The sequence below is a fragment of the Megascapheus bottae genome, chromosome 1 (assembly GCF_031878675.1).
Source record: "Megascapheus bottae isolate mThoBot1 chromosome 1, mThoBot2.hap1, whole genome shotgun sequence".
NCBI classification, from domain to species: Eukaryota; Metazoa; Chordata; class Mammalia; order Rodentia; family Geomyidae; genus Megascapheus; species Megascapheus bottae.
The window spans coordinates 29666111-29687597 of NC_143509.1; the positions used below are offsets into that span (position 1 = coordinate 29666111).

The 21487-nt window shown below is 57.8% G+C and overlaps 1 protein-coding gene across 1 annotated transcript; it reads left to right on the forward strand.

The window, feature by feature from the left end:
- Positions 1-1260: 1260 nt before the first annotated feature.
- Tjp3 (tight junction protein 3) lies at positions 1261-21398 on the forward strand. Its single transcript, XM_090341532.1, has 21 exons — positions 1261-1313; positions 9436-9492; positions 9585-9694; positions 10469-10571; positions 11120-11447; positions 12540-12643; positions 13974-14133; positions 14274-14385; positions 15471-15529; positions 15705-15771; positions 16007-16163; positions 16697-16805; positions 16917-17148; positions 17482-17693; positions 18583-18678; positions 19247-19317; positions 19651-19861; positions 19934-20034; positions 20549-20779; positions 20895-20941; positions 21278-21398. Exons 2-21 carry the CDS (start codon positions 9445-9447, stop codon positions 21378-21380), a joined length of 2661 nt encoding a protein of 886 aa, XP_090197658.1. The 5' UTR covers positions 1261-1313; positions 9436-9444; the 3' UTR covers positions 21381-21398.
- Positions 21399-21487: the final 89 nt, after the last annotated feature.

The window sequence follows — 21487 nt, forward strand, 5'->3', positions numbered from 1 at the left end:
CCATCCATCCATCCACCCATCCATCTATCCATCCTTCCATCCATCCATCCACCCATTCATCCACCCATGCATCTATCCATTCATCCATCCATCCATCCATCCATCCATCTATCCATCCTTCCATCCATCCATCCACCCATTCATCCACCCATCCATCCACCCATTCATCCACCCATGCATCTATCCATTCATCCATCCATCCATCCATCCATCCACCCATCCATCTATCCATCCTTCCATCCATCCATCCACCCATTCATCCACCCATCCATCTATCCATTCATCCATCCATCCATCCATCCACCCATCCATCTATCCATTCATCCATCCATCCATCCATCCATCCACCCACCCATCCATCTGTCCATCTTTCCATCCATCCATCCACCCATCCATCCATCCATCCATCCACCCATCCATCCACCCATCCATCTATCCATTCATCCATCCATCCATCCACCCACCCATCCATCTGTCCATCTATCCATCCATCCATCATTGTGTTAGAGCAGTGCTGGGGTTTGAACCTGGGTGTCCTCCAGGTGTGTTCCACCACTTGAGAGCCACACCCCCCACTTCTCTTGCTTCAGCCATTGTTGCTGATAGAATCTCTCTTTGCTGGTCACCTGAGGACCAGGATTCCCCTTTCTCTGCGTCTGGTGTGGATGGGACAATGGACACACACCAGCACACCTGGCTTGGAGGTTCAGATGGGGGAGTGTCCTGCTAAGAAGTGCTAAGAAGCAAACATTCCCGGCAAATGTGTGGGATGGGAAGGAACCGCCTACTTTCCGATTGTAGTGTTGGTTGGGTTTCTGGGTGTGGCTTGTGGGAGCCATACAGCAGGTGCAAAGGCCCTGTGGCCTCAGACTCCAGGAAGACAGTCCCGGAAACAAGGAGCCTGGAGGGATCAAACTGCTCATTCCTTCACATCGTCTCCCCGCCTCTGCCCCTGCCCCCAAGTGTGTCCTGAGCACCTACTCTGTGCTCCCTCCGCTAGTGCAGGGAGGAACCCAGGAGTCCTGGCTTCTGGGCATGCAGGGGTTAAGGCCAGCTGTTACCACACTTGCTGGCCTGGCCTTGCGACAGAGCCACAGTCACCTCACTGTCCTGTCCCTGTGGCTGACCCAGCTGCCTGCCCAGGTTTCCTACTGGCTGCACCTGAGGAGGAGGCCGGGCCTCGCGGGTGGCTCTGCAAGGGAGGAGCTGCGGGGTGAGCCGGTCCCCTCCCCGCCTCCCGCCCGTGCCAGCTGGGCACCCAGGGCCGGGCGCCTGTGGAGTCTGTGTGCCCCTGTGTCCAGCTCACAGGAGAGGTAAGCCCCCAATCCTGTCTGCGCACCCCACAGGGAGCCTGGCACCAGCCTTTGTGGGGGGCTGGGGACCCCACATTGTCTGTGCGGTGCCCCAGCCAGCCGGAAGCGGGCACCCAGCTCGAGCATGGGCATCTGACACAGTTCCTCCGGATTACTGGCTCTCGTTTCTGCCTTGGCTCCCCGCCCAGGACGCCGGGGCCCAGCCTTGATGCGATCCTTGTTGGGACAGGTGATGAGGGGGGTGGGGGGTGCAGGTGGAGTCTCTGATACCCCCAAACTAGAGAGGGGTTCCCCCCAAGCGCTCCCCACTCACCCCAGCAGATGAGCTGGGCGAGTTTTGGTGGGGTGAAGTGGGGTCCAGCTGCTGGCCTGCCCCAGACCCCCCCTCACTGCAGACACAGTGGGGGATGGCAGGCGTGGTTCCCCTAAAATGAGAAATGCAGTCTGGGTGAGGGGGGAAGGCCGGGTTTGGAGGGGTCAGGACCTGGGGTGACAGGATTTTCTGGGTCACTGATTGGCACCATGGAGGAAGGAGAGAAGGTCCTGGGAGAGCGGGGTCAGGTGGCAGCGCCGGCTCTTTGTCCAGGTCCCTGGGGCCCTGAGGCCACCAGAGGCGCCTGGCACTTGGATTACAGGAGGCCCGGGACTGGGGGCCGAGCGGGGGGAGGGGGCGCTGGGGGAGGGGGACAGCCCGGCTCCCCAGCTGCGTACTTTTTAATAGATGATTTTATTGTTGTTATTAAGGTGTAGAATGGTGGGGTTACCGTGTCAAAAGTCAGAGGATGGGCACATTTCTTTTTTGGGGGGACAATGTCACTCCTTCCTTTGCCATCTGTGTATGCTTGGATCTTCCTTCTCTCTCACCTTCCTTCCTTCCTCCCTTCTCTCTCTTTCTTTTCTTATGCCTGTCAAGGCTGGCGTTCTACTCCTTGAGCCACAGCTCCATTTCCGGTTTTCTGATGGTTCACTGCAGATAAGAATCTCATGGACTTTAGTGCCGGGGCTGGCTTTGAACCGTGATCCTCAGATCTCAGCCTCTGAGTATCTGGGACGGTAGGTGTGAGCCACTGGTACCCACAAATGGCCATGGGCAGGGACAGTGTCATGGGTGAGGGGTCATGCTGGCTTGGGAGGGGGTCAGCTGACTGTCCCCAAACCAGAGTGCAGGATGCAAAGCTGCTCTCAGGGCTCTGTCTGATTGCTGACCTGGTATAGAACCCACCCAAGCTCAGAGAGACTCGGCCCCTTACCTTAGGCTGCAGAGCAGTGCAGATAGAGGCAGACTGAACCTCAGAGGCTGGTTTTACCCCACTGGACATCTGCACAGGCCCTGACTCGCCTGGCTTGTGCTTCCGGGTGGCCCTGAGTTCGGGGAAAGGTCCCCGGCGGGGATTTCTGGCCCACAGGCTTCCTCCAGGCCTGGCTGGATGCCAGGGAGCTGTGTTTGTACAGGGTGGAGCCTGACACCCTTTGGAATGGACCTAGGCTCGTGAAGACAGAGTGGTGGGGAAGGGCGACCCAGGAAGTGAGTGAGCATTTATTTCACACCTATTGTTTAGACTTTGTTCTGGTGGGACATGTGTTCTGGAGGTGGGGTGTGTGTGGAGGAGGGGGCAGGGAGTCAGAGAAGAAAGGAAAAAAGGAAAAAATCGAATAAATTAGTCATTTATATCATCACATATGGTGGCACGGGTGAGAGTTTTTTTTTAATATATCATTTTAAATATCAGCCTGTGCAAAGGTCCTGGGGCAGACTGAATAGGGTGAGTTGGAGAAGCAAGGACGTCAGTGTGGTTGCAGCAGAGGCCTGGAGGGGCTGGGGTGGGTCGTCGTGCAGGGCCCTGGGGGCTGCAGGGAGGACTTGGGCTTTGACCCCAAAGGAGGGGGGAGCCAGGGAGGGCTGTGGGCAGAGAACTGGAAGAGGGAGAGGGGTTGGGGTAGAGGAGCCTAGGAGGACACAAGGGATGAGGAGAGGTGGGTAGATTCAGTTAGATCCCCAAGGCGGTGCGGAGACAGGAGGGGTTAAGAAGGAGCAATGGAGGGGGTGGTGGGGCTTGAACTTGGGTCTGGATGGATTCAATCCCCCGCCCTGTCCTCCCTATGGCAGCCGCCAGAGGGTGCCCGCGGACACCCAGCCCAGTCCCTCCCTCCTCTGCCCGCAGCCTCCCCGGCTCCCACCTCCCTGGGGAGGGGGCGGGGCAAAGCCCACCCGACCCCTTCGGGCCTCCTTCTCCCTCTCCGCCCCTACTCGTGGCTCCTCCAAAGCGCCAGGCTCCATCCTGCCCCAGGGCCTTTGCCCACCCCACCTGGAAGACCCGAGCCCCGCCCCCACTCCAGGCGGGTTCCCCCGGGCTCCCGGGCTGGCGCGGCTCCCCGCTGGGTGCTCTCAGAAGCTTCCGGGACTTTGTACCTCGGTGAATGAATCCTCGCCTCTGGAGGATCGGGAGCCTGTGTCCTCACGGCCCCCACCCCGACGTCTGCCAAAACCGCGGCCCTGGGTGGACGGAGGAGTGGGGGTCGGGGTGGGGTGAGGTGCAACTTCCTCGGCAGGCTTCGCTTAGGTTCCGGTCAGACCGGCTCGACCACGGGCCGGGCCGACGTGACCTCAGCCCGGAGAGCCGTCCAGGGCCTCCTGCTGGAGAGCTCGGCTTGCCAGGGCCACGCCCCCACGCCAGAGCCACGCCCCCGCCGCGCGAGCCACGCCCCCAAGCCCGAACCACCCCTCCGTCGTGTGGCCACGCCCCCTGAAGATCGGTCCACGCCCTCACTGGGACCGCCCTCGTGCCAGGGTTGGAGCCCCGCCTCTTCCGCTGAAGCCCCGCCCCCCAGCATGCAAGCCCCACCCCTCCGTGTGGGCCCCGCCCTAATGTTTGAGCTACAACCCCATCGCTCGGGCCACGCCTCTGCTTTAGGCCGAACCCCTACCGCTGGAGCCCCGCCCCCAGCAGCAAGCCACGCCCCTCCGCGTGGGCCACGCCTCGAATGCCTGAACCACTCCTCTATCAATTGGCCACGCCCCAGTGCTTCCGCTAGACACTCATCCCTTGGGCTATGCCGCTGTTATTTGAGCCACGCCCTCTACTGCTTGGGCCACACCCCAGCGGCGGAGCCACGCCCCACCTTCCTGGCCCCGCCCTGCCGGGACCACGCCCCCACGATGTGAGCCACGCCCCTGCCCTGCCCCATCTGCCTTATCCCACTGGTCACTTTGGGGATGAAGTCCCACGCTTTGCCCAGGCCTGCCTGGACCAGGATTCTCCTATTTGTGTGTCCTGTCAGGCCTGGATGGTCAGGTGTTCAGCAGCACCCGCACTTAATGGCTGAGGGGGGGCGTCTAGCAGAGGTTTTGCCTGGACTGATCTGGAATCACCATCCTTCTGGCCTTATGTCTTTCTCTCCTTGAAGCTGGGACTCCAGGGTTGAGCTCCCTCCTTGGTAATAATGTGCGGAGTGATCAGGACAGCCATATTGGATTGTTCACCCCCTTGTGTCACCTGCAGGCCACCTCCTTGTGTCTGCCTGCCAGACCCAGGGAGTAACTGGTTCTGAACAGTCCCAGCCAGGATTCCTGGGAAGGAAGGGGGTCTCAGGAGACCTCCCCCCACACCTTGTGACTCATGATCACAAATCTTGCTCTACCTAGAATACTTTTTTTCTTGTGCTCTCTTCTGGTTCCTGCCTGTCATGGGCAGAGAGCCCAGGAAGCTACCTGTAGGTGGACAGTAGACATACCCAGTCACTGTGAGTTGCAGTTACTGGTGTTTCCTTGGCTGGCTTCACACACCAGTCCTCAACGCACAACCCTGCAGGGCCGTGGACCGTCTCTCCTCTTCATCACGCATAAAATATATGCATTAGATTTACTGATAAAAAAAATACCACCTGTGGGTCCGGGCACCCATGGCTCACACCTGTTATCCTAGCTTCTCAGGAGACTGAGACCTGAGGATCCCGTTCAAAGGCAAGCCCTCATAGGAAAGTCCAGGAGAAAAGCCAGACGTGGAGCTGTTGTTGGCTCCAAGCTTGAGCACAAATAGCGAAGGGACAGTACCCGGGCCCTGAGTTCAAGTCAAGGTACTCATACCTACAAACACACGAAAAACCCAAAACACCTGTGCTCCCAACTCTGAAGGCTGAGGCAGCAGAGTTGTGAGTTTGAGGCTTGATCTAAATAGCAAGACGGTCTCAAAAACAACAGAAAACGCAGACGCAAAGTAGCTTGCACGTCAGGCTTTCCAAGCCGGTTTGAACGTAATCACTTTTGGTTCTTGGAGGCAGATAGGATGATCCCCATCAGCAGAAGAGGAAACGGAAGGCCCCAGTCCATTAAATGGCTTGCCAAGATCACACACACAACCGGGGCTAAGCATCACAGTAAGGTCTTAATCCAAGTACCTCTCATCCTCTGGCTCACTCTGGGATGTCATTTCCTTCCATAATTGATGAAGAAATGGATGTATAGAGAGGGTGACCAACTTCTCTGAGGTCTCACAGTCAAGAGTTGAGAGCGTTGAGATCCATGCAAAGATTTAGGTTTCTAATCTGTCTCCTTTACTTGGCCAACTCCTAACCAACCTTTAAAACCCCAGCAGAAATGCCCCTCATCTCTTGCAAGAACTCCTAAGTGTCATCTCGGTGATGGCCTGTTTTGTGGCTTCATCTGGCTGGGCAACCCTGACCTTAGACAAAAGAGAGAAAGGCTGTTTATGTCCACGTTTGCCTCTTCGACCTTGGGCTGGGGTGGGGCACCGGCCTAGCTGGGTTGAGCGAGTTATGTTTTATTTTTATTTTTGTAGGCCGGGAAGGAATGTGTGGGTGGGGCCGCTGCCAGCCCCGCCCAGCCAGACGCCCCTCCCCAGCCCTCCAAGCCCAGGTGCAGTCCTCCCAGAGTCTAACCTGAATCTCAGGCCCTGGGGGGGTCAGGCCTGGGGGGGGAGAAGAGAAAGAGGCCTGACCTTCGCCCTTTGAGACTCCAGAATTCCCTCCTCCCCTCCGCTCCTCCCCACCCTGTTCAGTCCCCAGCCCCACCCAGCGTGTGGACTGAGGCGGGGCAGCCCTGGGCAGGGGGGCCTCAGTTTCCCCTGCCTGACTTGCTGGGAGTCTCGGCCTTCCCCGGCTGGAGATGGGTGCTGAGTGTGAGGGTTCCGGCCCTGCCAGGGTCCGGGTCCGAGGCGGCCTCCCCGCCGAGCCCTGGGGTGAGCCGCGTCCGCGGACCCCGCCCCCCCTCCCCCCCCCCCCCCCCCCCGGCTCCTCCAGGGCGCGATCCGCTCCGCCAGGGCGCGATCCACCCCGGGTCTTCCCGGCGGCCCCGCCGCGCGGCTCCGCCGTCCGGGCCCGCGGCGCAGGCCAGGCTGCCGGGAAGACCCGGAGCGGATCGCGGTGTCTCCCGGAGCCTGGAGCCTCGGACAGGGGCCGCGCGGGCCGGGCGGGCGCTCGGCTTCCCCGGGGGCGTGGCGGGCGGGGTGGGGCGTGGCGGGCGGAGGAGGAGGAGGAGGAAGAAGGGGAGGAGGAGGAGAGCGGGCAGGTGCGGCGGAGCTCGGCCAGAACCCCCGCCCCGCTACGACCCTCGCGGCTACTTCCCCGCACCGGGGTCGGGCGAGTGGCGGGGCCGGGCCGCCCGCAGCCCGGGGTGGACCATGGCGGTGAGATTCCAGGCGAGTGGACCGAGGGGGAGGAGGAGGGCGGGGCGGGCAGGGCAGGCGGCCTCCAGCCCCGAGGTGGCGGGGAAACTGAGGCCGGGGCTGCGCACGCGCCTGCGCCCCACGTCCTCCCGGGGTTGCGCACCGGGGTTCGGGTCCCGCGTCCCTCCCGGGCCCCGGGGCCGGGCGCCCACGGGCGGCGGCGGGGTGGGGTGGGGCCGCACCTGCTGCACCCTCCCCGCCCCGCCCGCCCCCAGCCCGCCCGGCCCCTCCCCCTCCCCTCCCCCTCCCCCTCCCCCGCCGGCAGCCGCAGGTGCAGGGGCGGGGACGCCCGGCCCAGGGGCATGAGGGAGGCAGCTGGAGCCTGACCCCTGCACCCCAAGCATGGGGGGCTTCCCCGGGGCGACAGCCAGGTCCGAGGTTAGGAGAGGACCAGGAAGGGGGGGAGGTAGGCCAGGCCCAGACTTCCTCCCCAGGGCACAAGCAGAGGCAGGCCGCCGCCCGTGTCCCTGCCGCCCTCCCCGCTCCGGGTCTCTAAGGAGAGCCAAGCAATCAACAGGCTCCAGGGTGGCATTTAGCCATGCCAGGTACCCATCAAAGCCCCAGAGAGATTGGGTTTGGGGAAAAAAAGAAAGAAAGAAGCTGGGCCCGGAGTGTGGCCTCGTGGCAGCGCGCTTGCCCAGCGTGCACAAAGACCCGGGTTCGATTCCTCAGCACCGCGTGCGTAGGAAAAAACTGGAAGTGGTGCTGAGGCTCAAGAGCTCTAGCCTTGAGAAAAGCCCAGGGGCAGTGATCGCGCAGGCCCTGAGTTCAAGCCCTGGGACTGGCACAAAGAAAGAAAGAAAAAGAAATAAGCTTAGAAGGAAAAATAAATAAAAAGCTAGGAGTTGGGGCCAGCAGTTAGGAGTCAGGGTTAATGGAGAGAGCAGGGGAACCCTCCCTTTGCTGCTGTGTGACCTGGGGTGAATGCTGAACCTCTCCGGGCATCCCAGTCCCCTCCCTTGAAGCAGCCATTGTATCATGGTTACTTCCTGGGGTTTCTGGCAGTTCCATGGATGGAACAGCCTTATTCTTACAGGCTGTGTGGAATAGTGGGGTGTGCTTATATTCGGCAAAAGTAAATATTGTGTTTTTATTTATTTATTTTTACTTTTTTGGCAGTTCCAGCCAGGGTTTGAACTCAGGGCCTCACGCTTGCATGGCTGGTGCTCTACCACTCGAGCCAGGCCTCCAGCCCAGATTTTTGCCTCTTATTTTGGAGACGGCATCTGGAGGAAGGCTTTTCTGACTGGGCGGGCCTCAAATCTCGATCCTCTAGATGTCTGCCTCTTGAGTGGTTAGGCTTTCATCCTCAACCACTGCTGTGCCTGGTTTGTGACTTCTCACAATGGCTGCTGGATCTCTTGGAGGTTGGATCTGGCATAGCTGGCTTTTCTTGAGACAGGATTTGACTAGGTAGTCCAGGTAGCATGCAAACTCAAACTCAGTCCTGCCCGCGAGGCTTCTTTGCCTTGGTTTCCTCAACTATGATGTGGGGACAGTCAGTGATTCCACCATGGGGCCAGAGAGGTTGGACAGTGTTCTGTACCAAGGAAGTGGCTCATCTGTAAATCCATCCATCTACCTACCCACCCATCTACTTATCTACCAATCCATCCCCCCACCCACCATCTACTCATCTACCCATCCACGCATCTACTCATCCATCCATCCACCCCCATCCACTCATCCATCCATCTGTCCATCTGTCACCCATCCATTAACATTCACCACCCATCTACCTATCATCCATCTGTCCATCCATCCACCCACTCATCCATCCATCCATCCATCCATCCACCCACTCATCCATCCATCCATCCATCCACCCACTCACCCACCTACCCACTCATCTATCCATGTATCTAGTAAATATTTATGGAACCTCTGCTGTACTCAGATGTCGTTTGAGGAACCCAGGACTCCTTTGTGAATGAGAGAGACACATATCTCTTCCCTAGGAGTAAATATTCTCTGAAGGAAATGGACACCTATTAGATTTAAAAACGTTGAGAATGTTTAAATTCTGCATATTCTGAGTGCTGACTTAGAACAGGCAAAGGTGACCTGTTGCCAGGGTGAGCAGTGTTATCTCACCTGGAAGATAAGCAAAGACCTTAAAAGGATGTGAGAGACTAGGGGAGGAGCAATTCAAGTGGAGACACGGTCTAGTCTGTGCAAAGGTCCTGGGGCAGGACCTGGTGTGTTTGAGGAGCAGGAAGGAGAGGGAGTGAGATTAAGGGAGGCAGGGAAGACCTGACCCAGCACTCAGGGACATCCTCTGGTGGCCGCTTCAGGGAGAAGAGATGGCTGGTGGCCTCCATGGTCCTTGGACAGGAGTACGGGTCCCAGGCCAACAGAGAGAACCTCTGGAGAGCAGCAGCCTCCAGCTCCTCCCAGGGGCCCATGTGTCCTGACAGCCCCTTCCCTGTCCCCCACTTCAGGTGGCCACCATGGAGTCACTGACAATCTGGGAGCAGCACACAGCTACACTTTGCAAGGTGAGCTGCCCCCGCTCAGGTGCTAGGGCCCTGGTGGCCTTGCCCCAGGCTGGGGGAGGAAGTCGAGCCCTTCTTGCCTCCTTGTCCCTCAGGATCCCCGCCGTGGCTTCGGCATTGCCGTCTCTGGAGGCCGGGACCGGTCCAGCGAATCAGTGGTGGTGTCTGATGTGGTGCCTGGAGGCCCTGCGGAGGGCAGACTCCAGTGAGGACCGTGGGAGCCTACCAGGACTCAGGGGCGGGCGGGCTGGCATGGTCAGTGCCGGGAGGCTGGGGAGTGGGTACCTGGCTGCTCTGTCAACACTGCCTTGGCAAGGGCAGCTGGGCAGAGCCAGTCTGGGCAGTGCCATGTCCCTAAGGCATTTCCTGGTCATGGTGACCCCAGGGCCCTCCTAGAACAGATTCCTGGAAAACAGGAAAGGGAGGCCTCTAGTTCTGTGCCCTTGGGAATTATGGATTCAAATGGCTCTGGGCCCCTAGTGACAGATGGGTGATACAGAGGGGGCTGAGTCCAGACTCGGAGACCATGTTTTAGATCAGAGAAGGTAAAAAAAAAAACAACAAACCAACCCAAAACACGAAAAAAACACCCCACCTTCCCTTCTTGTGATTAGATTGTCCCCATTTCATAGATGGGAAGGCTGAGGGCAGGAAGGAAAAATGTGTTTGTGAGCCCAGGGATCCCTGTGAGTTAGAGCCAGCCTTACTCTGGAGATCTCTGACATCTGAAGATCGAGCTTCCCAGCCAACCTGGGTAGGACAAATCTCCAATGCACCACCAGAAAACCGGAAGTGGAGCCTTGGCTCACGGTGGTAGAGTGAGAGCCTGGAGCACAAAAGCTCAGACAATAATCCACACCACCACCACACAGACTTTATAGACCTGGGGTTTCTTAGGACTTTTTTGGGGGAGGGGACAGGGTGGGCTAGGGTGACTGGACGTGGGGAGCCCCTGCCTGAGACCCTTCTCCTCCCCCAGAACTGGGGACCACATTGTCATGGTAAACGGTGTCTCCATGGAGAATGTCACCTCCACATTTGCCATTCAGATTCTCAAGACCTGCTCCAAATTGGCCAACATCGTAAGTAGTTGCTGAGGTGGCAGGGAGGACCCCAGGTTTACAGGGTCTGAGACCCCAGACCCCAGCTCTACCCTGTCCTTGTCCTGTTTTGTGGGGTGGAACCTCCTCCCCTCTGCCTCCCCCCCTCCACCTCCATATTGGTCCTGGGACTTTGAATTCAGGGCTTTGGTGCTATTCCTGAACTTTTTCTACCCAAGGCTGGCACTCTACTACTTGAGCCACAGCTCTGCCTCTTCAGCTTTTTGATGGGTACTTGGAGAGATGAGTCTCACAGACTTTCTCATACAGGTTGGCTTTGAACTATGGTCCTCAGATCTCAGCCTCCTGCGTTTTTGGGATCACAGGCGTGAGTCACTGGTGTCTGACTGTGTGTGTGTGTGTGTGTGTGTGTGCGCGTGTGCGTGCGCGTGCCAGGCAAGTGCCCACCACAGAGATCAAATGTTGAGGCCCAGAGAGTGCCTGGGGTCCCCAGTGCCCCCTCCCCCCCACCATGCCACCCAGCAGATGGTGTTGTTTTGAGGTGACTCAACTGCCCCCTTCCCTCCCAGACAGTCAAGCGGCCACGCAAGGTCCAGCTGCCATCCACCAAGGCCAGCCTGCCCGGCCCAGGACGCCAGGAATCGGATGAGGACGACGGGCATGGCCGGGGCTATGAGGGGGGCTCGTCCAGCGGCTCGGGGCACTCCTGGGGTCAGCGATCCCGCCGGCCCAAGGCTGGGCGCCGGAGCCGGGCTGGTAGCCATGGGCGTCGGAGCCCGGGTGGTGGCTCAGAGGCCAACGGGCTGGCCCTGGTGTCTGGCTACAAGCGGCTACCGAGGCAGGATGTCCTCATGAAGCCTGTGACATCGGTGCTGGTGAAAAGAAGAGACAGTGAAGGTGAGGGGTGGGGGGTGGGGGCCAGTGTTCACCCCAAAGGGAAAATGCTGTTGCTACTGTGCCATGTCTGGCCCTTTGTTGTGCATGGTCTGCCAAAGGATGGGCCCAAAGATCCAGAGTATAATCCCCAGGGCAGAAGGGGCTTGAGGTCCTGAGGGGGACATGCTGGGACCCCTGGGGCGTAGTGGGGCCCAGTGTTACCATGGTGTCTGCATCCAAGCAGCTCTATTGTTTATTTTGTCATATTTATTTATTTATTTATTTTTTGTCCGTCGTGAGACTTGAACTCTGGGCCTGGGTGCTATCCCTGAGCTCTTTTACTCAAGGTTAGCGCTCTACCACTTGAGCCATAACACCTTTTCCAGTTTTCTAGTGGGGCTTCCTGGCTGTCAGTTTCAGGCCATACATTGTATGGAACAGTGAGTGATAGTAGAATTCGTTATACATTGTATTCAAATAGTATGGAATTCCCCGCTCAGGGTGTATAACAGGCCTGTGACTCTTGGCCTTCTTGTGGCTCTAGAGTTAGTAGTAACCCCAGGGGTCTGAGCACTGAGATGATAAATGATTCTGGGATATCGATCACAGCACCAGGATTTTTATTTATTTGTTTTGGAAGTACTGGTGTTTGAACTCAGGTCCTCCTGCTTAGCTTCCTTGCTCATGACTTGGTGTTCTACCACATGAGCCATGCCTCCAGCACTGCCTTTTGCTCATGAATCAGAGAGAAGAGGCTCACAGACTTCTCTGCCCAGGCTGGCTTCCAACTGTGACCCTCCAGATCTTAGTCTCCTGAGTAGCCAGGACGATGGCGTGAGCCCCCACGTCCTGATTTTAACGGGAACCACTCACATCCTGAGAACTGTTATTGAGATGAGGTGGTGACCTGCCCTAATCGAGGTCACCAAGGCCTCAGGATGACATGTGATGGCACCGTGATGTCACCCCTGTTCTCCAGGGCTTCACTGGTAGGGATGGGGGCATCATAGCCCTTGTGATGCTATCTGTCTTCAGGTGATGGGATGGGAGGGCCTAGTCTATAAGCCCTGGATGATCTGGAGCCCTGCCTCAGTTTCCCTCCTTACCCGACAGAGTTTGGGGTGAAGCTCGGCAGTCAGATCTACATCAAGCACATCACTGACTCAGGCCTCGCTGCCCGGAACCGCGGGCTGCAGGAGGGTGACCTCATCCTGCAGGTGAGCCTCGCCTTCTTGTCCTGTGAGTTGGGAAACTGAGGCAGGGCATGGGCAATGCCATCTGTCACTCAGTGAGGTTGGCACAGCCAGGTTTGATAGCCATTTCTGTCCAGATTGTGAGAATCCACGATCTAATGTCGGTTTCCAGTATCCCCATGGGGTGGTCAGTTTCTGGTATCCTTGTTTTTTTTTTTTTTTGTTTTTTTTTTTTGCATATTGGAATTCTGTAGCCAGTTGGCTCCCATGTGGATTCCTGGACTCTGGACTCTCTCCAGGCCTAGTGGCCCTGGACCTGACTCAGAAGAACTGTCCTGCCTCTATGGCTGGATTCCCAGGGTTTGATTTCCAGCATACATGCAACTATTTTTTAGTGTCTCCTTGGGTTGCTCTCTTAGTGGGGACCCTGAAGAGTTCATTCCTGGTGATTTGGGACACACACCCTAGTCCCTCCCCATCCATAGGGCCCCTGAAGACAGACTCCCAGGAGGAAATGTCAGAAATGGATCCTCTGCTCACAGAGGAGGCAACAAGTCCTTTCTAAAACCCCTTTCTCAGGATTCGCTGTGTCCAGTCCCCACTTTTGCTGTCTATTTCAAGTTCCTGCCAGAGAAGTATTTCCATTAAATTCTTTCTAGGAATTCTCACTTTTTTTTTCTTTCTTGTTTTGGAATCCTCACTTTTGTCGTTGAGGATGAACCCAGGCCCTGACATAGGCTAGACTAATACGCCACCACGCGAGCCCCGCCCACCACGAACCACACCCACCCGGCAGCCACGCCCACCGCGCATCCTAAGTCTCTGTAATTTGAGCCCAAAGCTGGCACTCGAGCCACGCCCCCATGGCGTAGCCCCGCCCGCTGCCCACACCCCTTTGGTGTCAATCACTCCCTGTTTCAGCGCTGCCCCATAATTGGAGCCCCGCCCCCGCTGCTGGAGCCCAGCCGCCCCCCACCTCCCTGTGTCTGTTTCTAGGGCCTTCGTGCTCACCCGCTTTCCTTCGGAAGCAGTTTTCTATTGTCACCCTCCCATCTCCCCTAGACAGGGTCCCCTCTTAGAAGGAGAGGCCCACTCATTCCTCCCACCTCCAGCCCTCTCTCCCCCCACGACCCCGGTTGAAAACTGTCCGTTTCTGGAACTGGATGGACCCCACAGCAAAGTTGCAGCGCTCCCTTTTGTCCCCAGGAAGTACCTGTGGTGGCCACCCCTGGCGATGGTCTGTTTCTATTCCCCCACCCCCTCTTCCTTCCAACCAAGCTGTCTGTTTCCAGTATCCCCATCTCCCATTCTCTGGCTTCCCTTCTTTCACCGCCCTCCCATGCTGTCCCTTCAGATCAACGGCGTGTCCAGCGAGAACCTGTCCCTGAGTGACACGCGGCGGCTCATCGAGAAGGCGGAGGGCAAGCTGACTCTGCTGGTGCTCAGGGACCGAGGGCAGTTCTTGGTGAACATCCCCCCGGCCGTCAGCGACAGTGACAGCTCCGTCCTGGACGGTGAGTGCCGGGACGGCGCCCGGTCACATAGCCGGTCCACGCGGGATCTGACCTGGCGGGGTCCGGATGTGACCCTCCCTCGGAGAGGCGGTCCGGACTGGCAGGCCTGGCCCTGGCTGACGGGCTTCCCTTCTCTGCAGACATCTCCGACCTCAACTCGGAACTGTCGCAGGCGCCACCACGCCACATCCCGCCACCACCGCGACAGAGGCAGCCGAAGGTAGAGGCCAGCCCGCCGCCGGACTCGCTTGCGTGCGTACGGGGAAGGGGCGTGGCTTCAGCGGGATGGGCGGGACTTTGGGCCTGTGGGCGTGGCTTCCACAGAATGGGCGTGGGTTTCAGCCCGGGGCGTGGCTTCCGCAGAAGGGGCGTGACTTTGGGTCTGTGGGCGTGGCTTCCACAGAATGGGCGTGGGTTTCAGCCCAGGGGCGTGGTTTCCAGTGCAGACCCCCCCCACTTGGGTCAGCATTTGAATTCGAACGCAGGGCCTTGAGAGCTTTTTTGCCCACAGCTGGTGATGTTTGACCACTGGAGCCACACCGTGTGTGTGTGTGTGTGTGTGTGTGTGTGTGTGTGTGTGTGTGTGTGCAGGTCCTGGGGGTTTGAACTCAGCCCTGAGTATGATCCTTTAGCTTAGAAAATATATTTCACGTTTTTATTTAAAAAATACTGGGGTGGGAGTTTGGCCTAGAGGTAGAGTGCTTGCCTAGCATGCATGCATGAAGTTCTGGGTTCAATTCCTCAATACTACATACATAGAAAAAGCCAGAAGTGGTGCTGTGGCTCAAGTGGAGAGCTTTAGCCTTGAGAAAGCCTAAGGACAGTGCTCAGGCCCTGAGTTCAAGCCCCAGGACAGGAAAAAAAAAAAGTCTCATAGACTTTTCTACCCAGGTTGGTGTCAAACCTAAATTGAGATCTCAGCTTTTTGAGGATTCTAGGCATGAGCCACTAATGCCCGGCTTTTTTAGTCTTGACAATAAAACTATGGATGTGATGGCACACACCTGTTATCCAAGCCCCTTGGAGGCAGAGACGGTAAGATCTAGAGTTCCAGGACAGCCTGGGCTACACAGTGAGGCCCTGTCTCAAATAAAGAAAAAGAAGTTGGTTACTGGTGGGTCATGTCTATAATCCTAGCCATTCAGGAAGCTGAGATCTGAGGATCACAGATCAAAGCCCGCCCATGTAGGAAGGTGAGTTTTTCTCATCTCCAATTAACCACCACAAAACCAGAACTGGTGCTGTGGCTCAAAGTGGTAAAACACTAGCCTTGAGCAAAAGAGCTCAGGACCTTTGACCTTTGTTCCTGCCTGACCCTGAACCTGTCTCTCCCTCAGTGAGAGCCCCCAGTTTCGGCGGGAGAGATCAGTGGATTCCAGAATTATCTCAGAACCAGGTGAGCTGCGGGGAGGTGGGTTGTGAGGCTGAGCACTCGGCCCCTTGTTTTTTCTGATGCCTACTGGCAAATTCCAGGCAGTGCCAAGGGAGTGAGGGAGAGGGGTAGGATTTCTTAGAGTGAAGGCCAGAAGGCATCTTGGGGAAGAAACTGGATTTTTTTTTTCTCTTTCTAGATTCACCCAGAGAAAGCAGCTATGACATTTACAGGGTACCCAGTCGCCAGAGCTTGGAGGATCGTGGGTGTGTACCCTAGAAACAGTCTACTGGCCCGAGACACCCCACCACGCCCACATCCTGGGTCTGCCTCTCCCTATTTCCATAACCCTACTTCCCCTGTGCAAGCAGCCACTATGTGGATAGCTCGGGAAACTGAGGCCCGGGGTGTGTGGGCAAGGGCTCTCTCAGGCTGCCAGGCCTGCCCACCGCCCTGCCCCACGGTTCCCTGGCCTGACCTATCCCCCTGTCCCCCTCGCAGGTACAGCCCTGACACACGGGTTGTCCGTTTTCCTAAGGGTGCACACATCGGGCTGCGGCTGGCTGGGGGAAATGACGTGGGCATCTTCGTATCCGGAGTGCAGCCGGGCAGCCCAGCCGACGGCCAGGGCATCCAGGAGGGGGACGAGATCCTGCAGGTGACAGGGCCCGGCCAGCCCCACTTTGGGATATGGGGGGAGGTGATGGGTCTTGCTTATGGCTGCACCTGTGTGTCTCCCTGGGGACACTGACCTCTTGGGGACATTTATTAAAAAGTCAGTCCTAGGGCTTGAACTCAGGGCCTGGGTGCTATCCTCACATTCTTGTGCTCAAGGCTAGGGGCTCTACTATGTTGAGCCACAGCGCCAACCCCTTTCTTTTTCTTTTTGTTGGTCATGGGGCTTGAACTCTGGGCCTGGACACTGTTCCTGAGCTCTTCAGCTCAAGGCTACCACCCTACCCCTTGAACTACAGCACCACTTCCCATTTTCTAGTGATCCATTGGAGATAAGAGTCTCTTGGTCTTTAGTGCCCGGGCTGGCTTTGAACCAAGATCCTCAGACCTCAGCCTCCTGAGTAGCTAGGATAACAGGCGAGAGCCACCACCCCAGGCCCAGAGGACCTTTGAGTCTGGGGTGTGACAGGTGGCACCCACCACTGTGGGCACCTCATCTGGTCCCCGTCCTGGCAGGTGAATGATACAGCTTTCCGGAACCTGACGCGGGAAGAGGCCGTGCAGTTCTTGATGGGGCTTCCAGCAGGCGAGGACATTGAGCTGGTGACCCAGCGGAAGCAGGACAGTGAGTGTGGCGGGTCCCTGTGTGTGTGTGTGTGTGGCCTGTGTGTGTCAGCCTCAGGACTGGGTTCCAGGCAGGGACGAGGGGGTCACGCAGGACCCTTTCTGCCTTTAGTCTTCAAAAAGATGGTGCAGTCCCGCGTGGGTGATTCCTTCTACATCCGCACGCATTTCGAGCTGGAGGCCAGCCCGCCCTCCGGCCTGGGCTTCACCCGTGGCGACGTCTTCCACGTGGTGGATACGTTGTACCCGGGCGCTGGGCAGAACCGAGGGGGCTACTGGCTGGCTGCCCGCGTGGGCCGAGACCTCCGGGAGCAGGAGCGAGGCATCATTCCCAACCAGAGCAGGTGGGCCCTCCTGAGCGGGTGCTGGGCCGTGGGTGACCAGGGGTGAAGTCACGTCCCCTGCCTCCCCAGTTCTTACCTTCTTACCTGTTGGGTCATTCGCTGGCCTGGGATGAACATTTCCACATCCTGGGCCCTGAGCGCTGTACCACTTGAGCCACACCTCCCACTTGTGGCTTTTTGGTAGTCTCGTAGACTTCTTTGCCCAGGCTGGCTTTGAACTCTCAGATGTCAGCCTCCTGAGTAGCTGCGCCAGCCATGCCCAGCTTGTGTGTAACATCGCGGGGGGTGCTTTTGTGCCACCTGGCCCACCATCTCTCACCCTCTCCTTCCCAGGGCTGAGCAGCTGGCCAGCCTGGAGGCCGCCCAGCGAGCCGCGGGCTTGGGGCCTGGATCATTTTCAGGTACCAATGCCAGGGCCGAGTTCTGGAGGCTTCGGGGACTTCGGCGGGGGGCCAAGAGGACCACTCAGCAGAGCCGGGAGGACCTGTCTGTGCTCACCAAGCAGGGCCACTACCCACCCTACGAGCGCGTGGTGCTGCGAGAAGGTGAGCCGGCTGGGCCGTGTGTGGGTACCCACGCGGAGGGAGCTGGGCTGGGGAGGGGGTCCCCCACATCCACCCCCAGGCTGCCATCTTCATACCATCCTGCCTTGAAAGACTTGCTTATAGTTATTGAAGGGGTCCAAAGAGAGGTGTTTAAGATATGTTCTATTTCTAGAGCATAAAGCTTATTAAGTGATGCATATATCTATATAGATCTATATATATGATTTATTTATTTGCCAGTCCTGGCCTTGAGCTCGGGCCTGAGCACTGTCCTTGGACTTTCTCAAGGCTGGAGCTCTACCACTTGAGCCTCAGCACCACTTCCGGCTTTTTTCTATGTATATGGTACCAAGGAATTGAACCCGGGTCTTCATGCATGCTAGGCAAGCACTCTATCACTAGGCCACACTCCCATCTATACACGTGTGTGTGAATTGAAAATATTCTAGGGATGATGGTGTGTATACTGCTTGTGGGCGGGTCGGTGTCTCCTAATCACGGTGTGGTGGGATCATCTAATGATGTGAGAGGCCCAGAGGAGGTGGGCGGAGCCTATGCAAATTAGGTTTTTGTTGTTGTTGTTTTGGTGCCTGTCCTGGGGCTTGAACTCAGGGCCTGGGCCACTGTCCCTGAGGCTTTTTGCTCAAGGCTAGCCCTCTATTGTTCGAACCACAGTTTCCTGTACTGTCCTGCCAGTGCCAGGGCTGGTTTCCCACTGTGATGGTCAGATCTCAGCCTCCTGAGTAGCTGGGCCTGCAGGAGACATAGTTTTTCCTATCAGGCAGTTGAAGACAGAGGATGTGGACGAGGGGAGCTCAGCACATGGACACTAGCAGTCTCTTGCTAAACACAGGATTCTGATTCTTGTCTGCATTTCTCTGCTGCTCAGCCAGCTTCAAGCGCCCGGTGGTGATCCTGGGTCCTGTGGCTGACATTGCCATGCAGAAGCTGACAGCCGAGATGCCGGACCAGTTCGAAATCGCAGGTAAAACAGACAACCAGGTCCAGCAGGGACGCCTGTAATTCCAGCTGCTACAGAGGCAGAGCTCTGAGGATCACAGTGTGAAGCCAGCCTGGGCAGGAAAATCTGAGACTCTTTTCTCCAATGAACCAGTTAGGGGGTGGAGGGGGCGGAAGCCAGAAGTGGAGGTATGACTGAGTACCAGCCTTGAGCAAAACAATCTCAGGGAACCAGTGCCTAGGCCCTGAGTTCAAGCCCCAGGGCCAGCACACAACGCACGCATGAAGATTAAGGAGTAGGATGGTGGGGGAGGGGGGAGGTGTGAAGCACTCAGCCATCTCCTGAAGGGAATGCAGTGTTTCCGTGAGAGAAGCTGCACCTTAATTCTGTGGCTCACAGTCTCCATCTGGCCAGCTGGGCCAGTGCCAGCCCTGTTGCCCGGAGCCCGTTGGCTGGGTTGCAGCTAGTACGAGCTCTTGATGCTGCTGGAACTTCTTGAGCACAACCGGCAGGGCACTGGGGGTGGGGTGGAGTAAGGCTGGTCAGGTTAGAGGTGAATGTGGGGGGTTAAGGGTTGCCTCCCCTCCCACAGAGAGTGTGTTGAGGACAGACAGCCCATCCAAGATCATCAAACTGGACACAGTGCGGATGATTGCCGAGAGAGTAAGTACAGCCCTGCGCAGGAAGGGGAAACTGAGTCCCGGGCATCCAACCACATGGTCTGTTCTCTCACTGCCCTTTTGGATGGTTTGTGAAGTAGGGCGGGGCCCCAAGGCAGACAAGGCACTGGCCTTTGGCACCCCATCTGCCTGCCTGAGGGTGTGAGCTGCTGGGCTCCACTTTGAACTCCGAATTGTCACCTTTTCTTCTTTCTCTCTCTCTCTGGCTCTCCATTCTCCTGCTCCCTGGACTGTGTTGTCTTGTTTGTTTTTTGTTTCTTTCCCCCCCCTCTTTTTCTTCTGTCTTTCTTGACCCCCCTCTCTTGCATTCGCCCAGGACAAGCATGCACTCCTGGATGTGACCCCATCGGCCATCGAGCGCCTCAATTACGTGCAGTACTATCCCATCGTCATCTTCTGCAGGCCCGAGAGCCGCTCTGCCCTCAAGACGCTGCGCGAGTGGCTGGCCCCCGCCTCCCGCCGCAGCGCCCGCCGCCTCTATGGGCAGGCACAGAAGCTGCAGAAGCACAGCGGCCATCTCTTCACAGGTGGGTGGGGGCTGGAGGGGAGGTGGCCCAGAGCGGGGCCTGAATGGGGCTCATGTCCTCTGTCCCCCACAGCCACCGTCTCCCTGCATGGCACCAGCGATGCCTGGTACCAGGAGGTCAAAGCTGTCATCAGGGAACAGCAGACCCGGCCTATCTGGACAGCTGAGGACCAGGTAGGGGCTGGGTCTGGGGTCCCGCAGGTCTTGGGAGGCCATGGAGGGTTGGGGGCTGGTGTGAGATTAGCTTGGGGCTTAGGTTAGGGAACAGGGTTCATTCCAAGGCTGGAGGTAGGCATTGGGGTGCAGCTGGGATTTGGGGTTTGTCTTTAAGTGTGTGGGGGGGTACTGGGGTTTGAACTCAGGACCTAGGCACTGTTTCTGATCTTTTGTGCTTAAGTGCAAGCGCTCTACTGCTTGAGCCACTGCTCCAATCCGGGTTTTTGGTGGTTCTCACAGACTTTGTTACCCGGGCTGGGTTTTGAACCGCAATCCTCTGACCTCAGCCTCCTGAGCAGCTAGGGTGACAGGTGCCAGCCACTGCCGCAGGCTTGGGGCTTGGGTTCTTCGGTCTAGGGCAGTGGTCACTGGTCGGGCAATCTGGGGCCAAAGGTTAAGCACACAGCCCAGGGTCAGGCCAGGGTGGGCCAGGTTGTGGGTGGGTGACCACAGCGTCTGTGCCTGCCCGCAGCTGGATGACTCGCTGGAGGACAGCCTTGACCTGCCCCACCGGGACCTCGGGGACAGCAACGCCGACCTCAGCTGTGACAGCAGAGCCAACAGTGACTATGAGGAGACGGACGGCGAGGGTGGGCCCCACACTGACGTGGACGAGGGGCCCCCTGCACCGGCCCTGGCCCGGTCCTCGGAACCAGTGCGCGTGGATGAGCCCCCGAGCTCGAGGGCTCAGGAGGAGACCCAGGTGGGGAGGGTCTCGGGGTGGTCTTTCAGGGGCAGACCGGGCTGTACCCCCTCCTCTGTACCCCTGGGTTACTCACGGCTCTGGGCTAGTGTGGACTTGGTTACTCTCCCTCCAGGTGGACAGCCGTCATTCCCAGGTTCAGTGGCGCCAAGACAGCATGCGGTAAGAACCCTCCTGCTCCCCCATAGTAACGGGGATGAGGGCGGGGGAGGGGGGAGCCAGCCAACCCCTTCCCTCAGACCCAAACTCCAGCTGAGAAAGAGACCTAGAACCAGGCTATGGCTTCATGCTGCCTGATGGGGCCCTTCTTTGTGGGAGAAGTGTGAACAACTGAGGGAACAGACACTGGAGCTGGGGCTTTGAAGGATGCACAGGAGTTTGTCCAGCAGGCACTCCCCTCATCCCAGTTGACATCAACGTGCCTAGTGTTAAGCTCTGGGAGGGGTAGGGAAGCTCACACCTTCCACCAAGGTTTCTCTACTCCTTTTGGGTTGGCAGGACCTATGAACGAGAAGCTCTGAGGAGGAAGTTTACCCGTGCCCGAGATGTGGAGTCTTCTGATGAGGAGGGTTATGACTGGGGCCCAGCCACTGACCTGTGACCCCTCCCCGCTCCTCTCGGCTAGAGGATGGAGGATCTCACTGAGCTGGCTTCAGCTGCTTCCAGGGAAGCTGAGGGGACCCAAGAGGCCTCTTAGACCCCAAACTG

Bases quoted from the DNA above. Each gene is read 5' to 3' on its own strand.
- Tjp3 (XM_090341532.1), top strand. From the start codon at position 9,445: ATGGAGTCACTGACAATCTGGGAGCAGCACACAGCTACACTTTGCAAG. The intron at 9,695-10,468 runs GTGAGGACCGTG...CTCCTCCCCCAG, and splicing joins CCTGCGGAGGGCAGACTCCA to AACTGGGGACCACATTGTCA. The intron at 12,644-13,973 runs GTGAGCCTCGCC...CTGTCCCTTCAG, and splicing joins AGGGTGACCTCATCCTGCAG to ATCAACGGCGTGTCCAGCGA.